This window comes from Rhinopithecus bieti, unplaced genomic scaffold (genome assembly GCF_001698545.2).
Source record: "Rhinopithecus bieti isolate Rb0 unplaced genomic scaffold, ASM169854v2 scaffold_1530, whole genome shotgun sequence".
Classification (NCBI taxonomy): domain Eukaryota; kingdom Metazoa; phylum Chordata; class Mammalia; order Primates; family Cercopithecidae; genus Rhinopithecus; species Rhinopithecus bieti.
The window spans coordinates 1,978,998-1,991,765 of record NW_016803808.1 but is presented as its reverse complement, the minus strand read 5'-3'; the positions used below and the strand labels follow the sequence as shown (position 1 = coordinate 1,991,765).

General features: G+C 40.8%; 1 protein-coding gene across 2 annotated transcripts in view; it reads right to left on the bottom strand.

Moving 5' to 3' along the window:
* Positions 1–12,768, bottom strand: part of TAF1B (TATA-box binding protein associated factor, RNA polymerase I subunit B) — an 82,441-nt gene that overhangs the window by 52,130 nt on the left and 17,543 nt on the right. For both annotated transcript variants that reach the window (XM_017853674.1, XM_017853679.1), the window contains exons 6-7: positions 12,125–12,278; positions 4,006–4,159 (exon numbers count right to left, since the gene is read on the bottom strand). In XM_017853674.1, coding sequence (XP_017709163.1) covers positions 4,006–4,159; positions 12,125–12,278 — 308 coding nt within the window. The remainder of the gene's footprint in view (positions 1–4,005; positions 4,160–12,124; positions 12,279–12,768) is intronic.

Below are 12,768 nucleotides of genomic sequence, written 5' to 3'. Positions count from 1 at the left end.
ATATATATATATAATTATTATTTTTTTTCTTTGAGATGGAGTCTCGCTCTGTCGCCCAGGCTGGAGTCCAGTGGCGTGATCTGCTCACTGCAAGCTCCGCCACCTCCCAGGTTCACGCCATTCTCCTACCTCAGCCTCCTGAGAAGCTAGGACTACAGGCGCCCGCCACCACGCCTGGCTAATTTTTTTTTTTTTTTAGTAGAGATGGGGTTTCACTGTGTTTGCCAGGATGGTCTCGATCTCCTCACCTCATGATCTGCCCGCCTCAGCCTCCCAAAGTGCTGGGATTACAGGCGTAAGCCACCGTGCGCGGCCTGAATTGTATATTGTTAAATGGTGAATTTTATTATTATATAATTTATACCTCAATTTTTAAAAATCCAAATTCCTAACTTGTTTTACAAAGACAGATATCTGCCTCTGATGATCTGTTCACTCTCATCCTCCTACTCTGCCTTAGAATTCTGACTCCAGTCACACTAGCTCTCCTCTGCTCCTTCATCACACGGCTCTTGCTTTAGGGCTTGGTAAAAGCAACCTCCCTCTACCTGGAATGCCAGTACAGCAGTCCCCACTCATCCTCTTTTTTGTGTTGCATGGTTTCATAAGTGTTAAATTGTATGCCATTCTAAAGAGCATGATGAAATATTACGTCATCTCTCTCTGACCCATGTGAGACGCGAATCCTCTCTTTGTCCAGCACAGCCAAGCTGTAGGCGCCACCCAGCCACGAGTTACTCGTAGTTCACTGGCTCATTCTCAGATCTACTGTCAGAGTGTTGCAGTGCTTGCATTCAAGTACCCCTTATATTTTACTTAATAACAGCCTCAAAGCTCAAGAGTAGTAGTACCAGTACACTGTAATAATTATTCTATTTTATTATTAATGTCTTACTATGCCTACCTTACAAATTAAACTTTATCACAGGAATGTATGCACAGGAAAAAACACAGTGTGTATAGGGTTCCATGCTATCTACATTCTCGGGCATCCAATGTCTTGGAATATATCCTCTGTGGTAAGTGAGGTCTATCGTACTCTTGATATTCACACTGGCTCTATTTTCATTTAAGGTGCAGAGTAAATGCCACCTTCTTGGTGAGGCCTTCCCAAATAACCAATCTAGAGTAGCTATCCAGTCATTTTCTATCACACCATCCTATTTCAACTTTCTGAATAGCCTTTCCCTGTCTGATCCTTTTCTTACTTATCAGGTTGATGCAAAAGTAATTGTGGTTTTTGCCATTAACCTCAATGATCTTTGCACCAACCATACTTATGTGTTTGTTTATCTGTATCCTCCTCTGGTCTTGAAATTCATGACAGCAAGGACTGGACCTATATGATTCACAACTGCATCATAAGGGTCTAGATGCCAGAACACCACCTGCATATAGTCGATATTCAATACAAATTCACAGAATGAATAAATGCTGGCTATTTTTATTTATTAATGCCATTATTGCTAGGTAGGCAGGGTCCTTTACAGGCTATTTGCAGGGTAATTAATTTATGCTAAGGACTGTGGATGCTACTAGAGGACTTAAAAAGGGAGTGACATGCACAGTGTTAAGGTATGTGGGTACTTTGGCCAGGCTAATAACGTACTCCCTTAAAACCAGTGTTCTTTAAATATTTTTTCAAAGTTTGGCAGTGGTTCTTAAACTTTACCATCAATAAGAATCCCCTGGGTCAGGCATGGTGGCTCACGCCACAATCCCAACATTTTGGGAGGCCAAGGTAGGAGGCTTGCTTGAGGCTAGAAGTTTGAGACCAACTTGGGCAACATCACAAGACCCCATCTCTACAAAAAAATAAAAATAAACAATTAAAAAAAAAAAAATCCCCTGAAGGGCTTATTTTAAAGCAGAGATTACCAGGTCCTACCCCAAGGTTTCTGATTCAGAAGGTGTAGGAGAGGTCTAAGAATTCACATTTCTAACCAGTTCCCAGGTGATACTGAAGCTGTAAGTCAGAAGGCCACATTTTGAGACCTTATGACTTAGAGCTCTTTCTGGGAGAAAAGCAAAGAAAGAATATGGTGACAGTCTCTTCTCCTATTGCCCCAAGCAACTAGGCTCTGTTCCCAAACTTGTATATTCCACAGGGCAAAACAAAAGCCCTCCAGCTAACTAGATTTAATCTCCTTGAAGGCATTTTAGAATTCCCGCTGGTGAGGGAGGAGAGGGAAAGAGAGAGAAGAGAAAAGAGTGAGGGAGAGAAGATGGGTGGGTAGTATCTTACCCCTGTTCTTTCAACCACATATAATATTCTCCCTGAGAAGAATTCCAAGTAAATATGACTTTCTCCATCTTGTTAGACTTCTAGGAGAGTTCTGTTAGCCCCTTAGAGATTGTCCTGGGTAGGAGGGCTAGCCCCTTCATCCAGCTCTAATGACATGATTAGATTTATGTTTTTGTAAGATCCTTCTGGTTATCAGGAGGAAAATGGACAGAAATGACACAAGATTACAGACACAGAGCTCAGCTGGGGGACTGTTAAGCAATCCAAATGAGGGTAAAGAGGACAGAGAGAGAGGGAATGCAGAGAAGAATGGTTTTCTGAGTTTTTGGACATATAATTGAGTGGACATAAAGACCAACAGTGTACACAGAGGGGCAAGAGTCAAGGATGATCCCTAGGCTTCTGGATAGGATTCAACAGGGTGGATGGCATTTACTAAGAAAGAGAACACTGGAGAAGGAGCTGGATCAAGGAGACAGATGATGAACCTCTAGACATGCTGATTCTGAGATACCATAAAGACATCTAAGTAGCCGTGTCCAGCAGGCAGCTGTATATATGAATCTATGGGTCTGGCCCTCAGTAGACAAGTCTGGGCTAGAGATATAAATTTGAGAGTCATCAGCATATAGTGGTAATTAAAGCCTTGGGAAAAGATGAGATCACCCAATGGGGGCATACAAAGAGAGATCAGGTTTTTAAATTAACAGTAAAATTCACTGAATCATGGGCTATCTGCTTGCAGAGTTAATCAGACCTGAGGAAAGCGTTTTTATTTGGTTGATGTGGCCAAATTCAAAGGCACTATCATCATTTACTGGAGGCATTATATTTAATCAAAGGGGCTGTGCCAATAATGATGATGATGGTGGTGACGATGAAAACAAAAACAATAATGACTAGCATTGAGCTCTTATTATGTGCCAGACACTGCTCTAAGTGCTTTCCATGTAGCACTAATTATTGAAAGTAGTTACAACCCTATGAGGCAGCTATTATTATTAGCCCCATTTTACCAATGAGGAAACAAAAGCAGAGAGAAATTAAATGACTTACTCAAGGTCATATAATAAATAAGTGGCAGAGCCAGGATTCAAACCCAGCAGTTTGGTTCATAATTTGTGCTCTTAAACGCACTCTACACATTGATTAAACCCAAATGTTACTATTCAGAACACATATAAAGCAAGGAGAAAAAAATCAGCACATTAATAATTTTGGCACATCTATTAAATGAGAAATTCTTACATTAACCAAAACACTCTGTAGATTACCCTGAAAAATATAAACGCTTACTATCTGGATAACACATCCTTTCAACAGTTTTGTCTTCAACTTTTCCTTATAAACACAGACCACCTATATTTTAGCTCTTAACACCAACATATGGTTTTGTATAACTATGAATAACCATTTTGCTAATGTAAAGATCATGTTTATCTTTTCTTAGAAATGAAAAATATTTACTAATATTACTCAAGTACTTAAATGTCACTTTTCTCTTCAAAAGATTAGATACTTAATTTTCCAACAGCCCATGTGTGATAAGTACTATAATTTCTACTACATAAATAAGAAAATCAAGATGAATTACTAGCCCAGAGGGGATTACATTTCCAAATTAGAATTCAGGCTACTCAACCTTTCCAGTTCCTTCCTCAAGTTAGGCCTTCTTATAAAAATCAAAATATCCAAAGTTTGTCTACTTAGTTCATGTAGTAACCAGCAAAAAACATTATCACACAAGAGGTCTAGCTAACCTCAAAAGATCTGAAAGTGTTATTGCTTCTCTCTGCCAAAGTAAGGACAAATAACAGAAGGCAAGTGTCTGTGGCACGGTCATCTTCACAACTCCTTTCTCCTTTCGTTGTGAGTATTCAACTCCATCCAGAGATCCAGAGCAGACAGACGTTTCTTAGGAGATAAAGGGAGATTTTTAAAAATCCAGGTAACTACTTGGATGACAAAAGAAAAACAACAAAAAATCTAAACAGGCATTTTAAATACTGACATGGTTTGGCTGTGTCCCCACCCAAATCTCATCTTGAACTGTAGTCCTCATAATTCCCACGTGTCATGGGAGGGACCTGGTGGGAAGTAACTGAATCACAGGGGCAGGATTTTTCCATGCTGTTCTCATCAGAGTGAATAAACCTCACGAAATCTGATAGTTTTATAAAGGGTAGTTCCCCTGCACATGCTCATCTTGCCTGCCACCATGTTAGATGTGCCTTTGCTCCTTCTTCACCTTCTACCATGATTGTGAGGCACCCCCAGTCATGTGGAACTGTGAGTCCATTAAACTTATTTTTCTGTATAAATGACCCAGTCTCGGGTATTTCTTCATAGCAGTAAGAAAATAGAGTAATACAAATATCTTAAAACTAGTTATAAAACCTTTACGAAGAGCCATTTGGCAATAAAGAATAATGAAGGACTAGAATAAAATCAGCCAAAAATGTAATCATGGGGTATCTGTGGGAGTGGGATGGGACAGGATTCTAAAGAGGGATTTGAGCCAGGCACGGTGGCTCACACCTGTAATCCTAGCACTTTGGGAGGCCAAGGTGGGCAGATCACTTGAGGTCAGGAGTTCGAAACCAGCCTGGTCAACATGGTGAAACCTCGTCTCTACTAAAAATACAAAAAATTAGCCGGGTGTGGTGGTGGATGCCTATAATCCCAGCTACTCGGGAGGCTGAGACAGGAGAATTGCTTGAACCTGAGAGGTGGAGGTTGCAGTGAGTCGAGATCGCGCCATTGCACTCCAGCCTGGGTAACGAAGCGAGACTCCAGTCTCAAAAATAAAAAAATTAAAAAAATTAAAAAAAGGATTTGAACTGTTTGATCTTTTTAATAGTGAACATAAATAATTTTTTAAATAAAGGAAAGGATATGCAATTACAATGCACAGCAAAAGATGTGTAACTGCTTTGACTCTGGCCTCAACTCCCAAGTCCCCTTCTCTACAAGGCCTCTCCAAAACTCCAAAACTTAGCTAGAGCAGCACCTCCTCCTATCCCCATCCTCCAAGTATCCTCTACCATATGACATTATGGTATCTTCATTCATTCACCAGATGCTTATTCATCTCATTCTTTGTGCCACTCTTCCATGTCTCAGGAAATGACAAGTGAACAATGTCTCATCTCTCTTAGAACCTATATTCTAGTAATGGGAGACAGACCAATAAACAAACAAGAAATACAATTGGCAGAGCCAGGTGCCATGGTGTGCACCTGTAATCCCAGCTACTAGGGAAGATGAGACAGGAGGATCACTTGAGCCCAAGAATGCGAGACTAGCCTGGGCAACACAGAGAGACCCTAACTCAAAAAAAAAAAAAAAAAAAACAACAAAAAAAACAAACAAACAACAACAACAACAACAACAACAAAAAAATTACAATTGACAGATAGTGATGCTACATAGAAAAATAGCAATGTAGAGTCATATAAAGTGATGGGAAGAGAAGAGAGATGTGCTATTTTATATGGAAGTCAGAGAAACCTCACTGAGAAGGTGACATTTGAGCAGAGACCTGAATTAATTCAGAAAGTAAGTCTTAAGGATGTTGGGAAGAATACCAAGTATATTATCAGGAGTGAACTGCAGGAACAGCAAAAAGGCCAGTGTAGTGACAGCATCATGGGATGCTACAAAATACAGTTTCTACATAAATCTGCCACGGTAGTGTGGCCTCCCCAGCCATGTGGAACTGTGAGTCCATTAAACCTCTTTTTCTTTATAAGAACAGAAATTTCTGAGGGAAAGTAGCAGGAATGATACTGAAGAGAGAGTAAGAACTATATTATGTAGAATTTTGTAGGTCATGATTTGTACTTTGGATTTTATTCTAAGTATAAGAAGTTTCTGGAGAGTTTTAAAACATGGAAACAACAGGACCTCGTTTATGTATGAGGTCACTCCAGCTGCTGTGGGAAGAATGGAGTTATGGGAGGGCAGTAGAAACGGAAGACCACTCTTCCAGGAAAGCCATGACTGGTACTTGGACTGGAGTTAGGTAGCATTGCAGCTAGTGAGAAATGGTTGGGTTCTAGACAGATTTTAAAGGCCGAGTCAAAGGATTTGCTGCTAGATTGGATGTGAAGCATGAGAGAAAAGGAGAAAACAAGTATGATTCTGAGGTTGTTGGCCTGAGCAACAAGTAGAACGCACTGTCATTTACCAAGACAAGGAAGATGGCAAAAACAAAACAAAACAAAACAAAAATCAGGTTTGATGAGCAAAATCACAATGTCAGAATTATATGTGTTGGCCAGGCGCGGTGGCTTATGCCTGTACTCCCAGCACTCTGGGAGGCTGAGGCAGGCAGATCACGAGGTCAGGAGATCGAGACCATCCTGGCTAACACAGTGAAACCCCGTCTCTACCAAAAATATAAAAAATTAGCTGGGCGTGGTGGCAGGCGCCTGTAGTCCCAGCTACTCGGAAGGCTGAGGCAGGAGAACGGCGTGAACCCAAGAGGCGGAGCTTGCAGTGAGGTGAGATAGCGCCACTGCAGTCCAGCCTGGGCGAAAGAGCGAGACTCCCTCACAACAACAACAACAACAACAACAACAACAACAAAAAAGAATTACATGTGTTAAATACATCAATAGAAATGTTGAGTCAGCAGCTGAATGTAAGAATCTACACTTTGGAGGAGAGGTGGGACTAGAGATACGAATTTTAGTTTCAGCATATAGTTGGTGGTTGGTTGAAGCTATGGTATTAGGTGAAGTCACATAAGGAGTAAGGGTAGATAAAGAAGCAGGACTAGGAATGACCCTGAGAATCTACGCTTTCTTAAACAAACTCTCAAAATCACTCCTCAAAATCCCTTTCTCCAAATTCTGTAAGTCCTTTCTTCATGGCACTTATCAGCAACTAAAATGTTCTTTATTTGGTCATTTATTGCCTATCTTCTCCTACTACAATATAAACACCTTGAAGGCGGACGGTCTTGCCACCATATTACGTCACAGTGCCCAGAACAGTCTCTAGCACAGAGTAGAAACCCAATGTGCAAATAGGCCCAACAGTTCTACTTTGAAGATTTCATCTCAGTGAAATGATTTGAAAGCCATGCAAAGGTTTAGGATCAAGGAATGTTGTCACAGCACTGTTTATAATATAAAAAAAATTTAGATCAACCTAAATGCCAGCAATAGAAGTTTAATTAAATAATTCCATGCAATGGTATAATACAAAACAATATCCATAATACTTTTAGATCAGTGGTTCTCAAAGTATACTCCTGGACCAGCAGTATTAGTATCACCTGAGAACCTAATGGAAATGCAAATTACTGAGGTTTAACAAGCTCTTCCGTTGATTCCGATGGATGCTGAAGTTTAAGGACCATCAGTTTTAAATGAATATATAAAGTCACAGATTTCCATAAAACAAATGTGTGTGCGTACACATACACGATTTTTTGTATATTCCTTATAATATGTAAGGACTTCCAGTTAAGGTGGCAAATTGAAAACACATGTTAGCCTCTGCGCTCTCCTGCTACAACAATTATAAAGATAATTTTTGAAACACGTAAACCTGAGGACAACATGAAAAAGGTGACAAGAACAATAAAATTTTAGAAGACAGAAAGCATACAGATAGGTGATTACTGGCTCAGCAGTCCTGAGAAAGCTAGATTCAAAGCTAGCAGTAGGGAATGCCACAAAGCAGTTTTCACTGGGGATCCCTAAAGAAGGCTCAGGAATTGCAGACACTCACCCCTAGAAACTGGATGAAGCCAGGCCTAACACCAGGATGACTGCTTAAAATCCAAATTAAGAAGCTGTTAGACATCCAGATTCTCTTTTTTTTTAGACGGAGTCTCACTCGGTTGCCCAGGCTGGCGTGCAGTGGTGTGATCTCTGCTCACCACAACCTCCAACTCCCGGGTTCAAGCCACTCTCCTGCCTCAGCCTCCTGAGTAGCTGGGACTACAGGCGGGCGCCACCATGCCCATCTATAATTTTTTGTATTTTAGTAGAGATGGAGTTTCACCATGTTGGCCAGGATGGTCTCAATCTCCTGCCCTCGTGATTCACCTGCCTTGGCCTCCCAAAGTGGTGGGATTACAGGCGTGATCCACCACGCCCAGCCAGACATCCAGATTCTTATCCCAAATCCATGCAGCCAAGTGATGCCCCTCCCTAGTCTTGGCCAAAAACTGGAAATTTCTTCTCCAGAGAGAAGGGTCTCTAGAATAAGGCATGCCAGTCACATGCACCGTCAAGAAGTGAAAACAGGAGGCGTAAGTGAAAGTTTACATACTGAATACTAAAACAATCCTCCATTCCCCTCGGGCCTTCTTCTTCCTAACCAGTTCCCAGAACAGTGACAGCCAGGATTACAAACCTGCCAAACAGAAGACTCAAAGAGATTTCTCTGAGGAATCTGATCAGTTCTGGGGGGAAAGATTTAAAGATGATAATGCTGGGGTTCACTGAGAAAATAACCTTGCATACAGAGCACAGCTGATAAGTCTCACCGTGGAAACAAAGCCACCTATCAACGTTTTAGTCTCCATGGTTAAGTACGAATAGCTATCTTAGGCTCACTAAACATTTAAAGCCTTTCATACAAAAAGCAGAGGCCAAAACAATCAAGTCGGGGTGAAATATCATTAATATTCTCTGTGAAATAAAAGATGCTCCACAAAAATGAGAAGGTAATCCAGGAAAGCAGAAATGGCATGGTGGAAAATAAAAAATTCCAACAAAAGAAAAATGATAGAATCTCAGGATGGTGGTAAAGAGAGATCCTGGCTAGGCGGCGGTGGCTCATGCCTATAATCCCAGCACTTGGGGAGACCAAGGTGGGCGTATCACAAGGTCAGGAGATCGAGACCATCCTGGCTAACACGGTGAAACCCCGTCTCTACTAAAAATACAAAAAAAATTAGCCAGGCATGGTGGTGGGCACCTGTAGTCCCAGCTACTCAGGAGGCTGAGATAGGAAAATGGTGCGAACCTGGGAGGGGGAGCTTGCAGTGAGCCAAGATCGCACCACTGCACTCCAGCCTGGGCAACAGAGCAAGACGCCATCTCAAAAAAAACAATACAAAACAAAAAAAAAAACCAGAGAGATCCTGAAGTCAGCCAGGCCACAGGTCTAGAGACATCATTCTAGATCAGAGCAGATCAGAGGCTCCAGGGAGACTTCTTTCAGAAGATGAAATTGATAGAATATGTAAGGTATTAAGAGATTATAAGAACTGGGAGGAAGTGTGGAGATACATTAGTAATAGATTAGTGATAAACAGAAAACTAAGTAAATAACAATGATCAACTCTAAGAAAACCACAGGATATACAGAAAAAGTAATCGCAGTAAGCAAGCTATATGGCTCAGTCTAAATAATGTTTATACATTTATAATAATTTAAGCAGTAAATACTGATCTAGTAAAAAATTACAGTAATTATATTGGGAAGAGAGAGAATGAGAAATGTACACTCATGTACTGGTGACTATGTGAAGATAAGGGACAGTGAGGAATGTGTGAAAGAGCTAAAATGGAATCCAATAGCTAATATCCCAAACCAGAAATCAAGATGTAATACTAGAAGCATGTGATACAGAAATACGGAAGTTACAAAAGAGTTGAAAATGAATGCCTTTTGGGAATAGGACATTAGCTGAAGGTAGACTACAAATTTTATTTTTTTTTAAGACAGGGTCTTGCTCTGTCGGCCAGGCTAGAGGGCAGTGGCATGATCACGGCGCACTGCAGCCTCGACCTCCGGGCTCAAGCAGTCCTGCAACCTCAGCCGCCTGAGTAGCCGGGACCATAGGCGTGCACCACCATGCCTAGCTAATTTTTTTATTTTTTGAGGGATGGAGGTCTCGCTATGTTGCCCAGGCTGGTCTTGAACTCCTGGGTTCAACTGATCCTTCCTCTTTGGTCTCCCAAAATGCTGGGATTACAATAGGTGTAGTCCATGGCCATGACTGGTGGACTACAACTTTAACCAATTTTTTATTTTTGCAATTTTTTATAACAAGATTTATGGAATGATTTGTAGAATTTTGATTTAAAATTTAAAGAATGAAGAAATAATTCAAATTTTACAAAACCAAATAAACTCCCTATACATACACGAAGAAAAACTTTCTGGAATGATCTACAATAGCAGTAGTGGTAATTTCTGGTGGGGACAGTAACTGGTGATTTCATTTTCTTTGTGACTATCTGCATTTTATAGTTTTATACTGAGTTTCATTAATAATTACTTTTTTTTTTTTTGAGATAGAGTCTTGCTCTGTCACCTACACTGGAGTGCAGTGGTGTAATCTTGGCTCACTAAAACCTCTGCCTCCCGGTTCAAGCAATTCTGCCTGAGCCTCCCAAGAAGCTGGGACTACAGGTACGCACCACCATGCCTAGTTAATTTTTGTATTTTTAGTAGAGATGGGGTTTCACCATGTTGGCCAGGCTGGTCTTGAACTCCTGACCTCAAGTGATCTGCTCACCTCAGCCTCCCACACTCCTGGGATTACAGGTGTGAGCCATTGCGCCCGGTCAATGATTACTTTTACTGTAAAAACTAAAAGAAAGCTCTAGGGATCATCATTTACAAAAAAACAAGCAGGCCAGGCGTGGTGGCTCATGCCTGTAATCCTAGTACTTTGGGAGGCCGAGGCGGGCCGATCACGAGGTCAGGAGTTCAAGACCAGCCTGACCAACACGGTGAAACCCCGTCTCTACTAAAAATACAAAAATTAGCCAGGTGTTGTGGTGCATGCTTGTAATCCCAGCTACTCAGGAGGCTGAGGCAGGAGAATTATGTGAAACTGGGAGGCGGAGGTTGCAGTTGAGTCAAAATTGCGCCACTGCACTCCAGCCTGGGTGACAGAACCAGACTCCATCTCCAAAAACCAAAAACAAAACCAGAAACAAATAAGCAAACAAAACTGTTAAACATAGGTGAACAAAACAATCATGATGCTTTAAAGGGAGATAATATATTTTTTTAAAAAGGTTCAATGGTTTTACAGTCACGGTCTTCTGGGACTATTTGAGCTCAGGCCTCTCTGAAAAGGTGGAGAAGAAAACTCTAGAAATTCCTTGTTGCCCAATTAGTCAATGATCCTAACACTTTACACAAAAGTAACTTATTTGATATCCATGTCACTGTGCAGTCCAGTAAGATAAACTTGATAAAGGAATTCCTTAATTCTTTGAGGGCATAGGAATGTTTGTCGAAAAATTCTTATATAACCCTACACTCTTAACGGATATCAGTCAAACAATCTCCTTCTAATACCAGAGGGTTTGGAAGCCTTGGGTCCTGTTTTCCATCAACTAAAAAAAAAAAAAAAAAAATGTAGTGAAGTGAACGAACAACTAAAATGAATGAATTCTTTAGGAAGAAGGCCTAATATTTTAATCTTAAATATATTCCTTATTTATTTCAAGTTATGGGATTACATCAGAAAGTAAAACACATATGTAGCAAGGTAAATTTTACTCAGCTTGCTTTAGTCTATGCTTAGAAATTGGACATATCATCTTTGTCTATTTTACTATACGGATACATGATAAAATTCTTCTGCTACAACTTTTCTTTGAAAACTCTGAGCCCACACATACATGATCTCTTTGAAGTAGCCTCCTTCTTTCTGGATCCACTTCAACTTTATGTCCCTTTAAAGTCACACACAAAAAACTCACATGGAGACAATGTGCCTTTTAAAAACCTGTGTTAAGATTTCACTTAGTTTGTCTTAGCCATATGATTCAGCAAGTCATTCTTCCTTGCTAGACCAAGTCCCTTTCCTTGGATTATCAGAAGATTAGACTAAATTATTTTTAAGGGGCATACCAGCTTCAAAATTCTAAATGGTTTGGTTCTCATTTTTACCTGATTGTGATGCTCTGCTGATGGGGAAAGGTTTTCGAGTGTGGATGTCAGACTGAGACTCTGCTCCACTTTCAAGAAAAGGAGGACAGCTGACATCACTTAGCAGCTCAGGCTCACTAGCCCAGTCTGAATGACTTAGATTATCTTCTAATACCTGTTTGCAAAATAATATAAATAAAATCATTGCATAACAGTTTTAAACAGTTAATTTCTGTGAACTTAAACAACTCCCGACTATCACAAGCACCCTAAAAGAAACCACTCCTAGAAAACTGCAACTGTCTGCCAAGTCCCCTTTACTTCTGAAACATGCTCCTGACAGCTCCCAGCAGTGCTTCTTGGAGAAGAACCACAGACAAGGATGGGCGAGGAAACCGGCTGCCAGCCCTGCCATCAGGTCTCCTTCTTCCATGAACATCTCTCTGACAGCGCTAATATCTTCACCACTGAAAACATTGCACATCAGTGACTCCACACACGCTGGCTGGCTTCTTTTTACCAAACCTACCTGGGGAATTGTTGCTTGGTATCTTTGTTAACTCTGGTTCACCCGCCTGAACTATCCCTTTTCCTCCCTCTAACTCATTACTTACTCATCATGCCATCTTTCCAACCCACTCTTCAGTGATTTCTCCTTTCCTTGA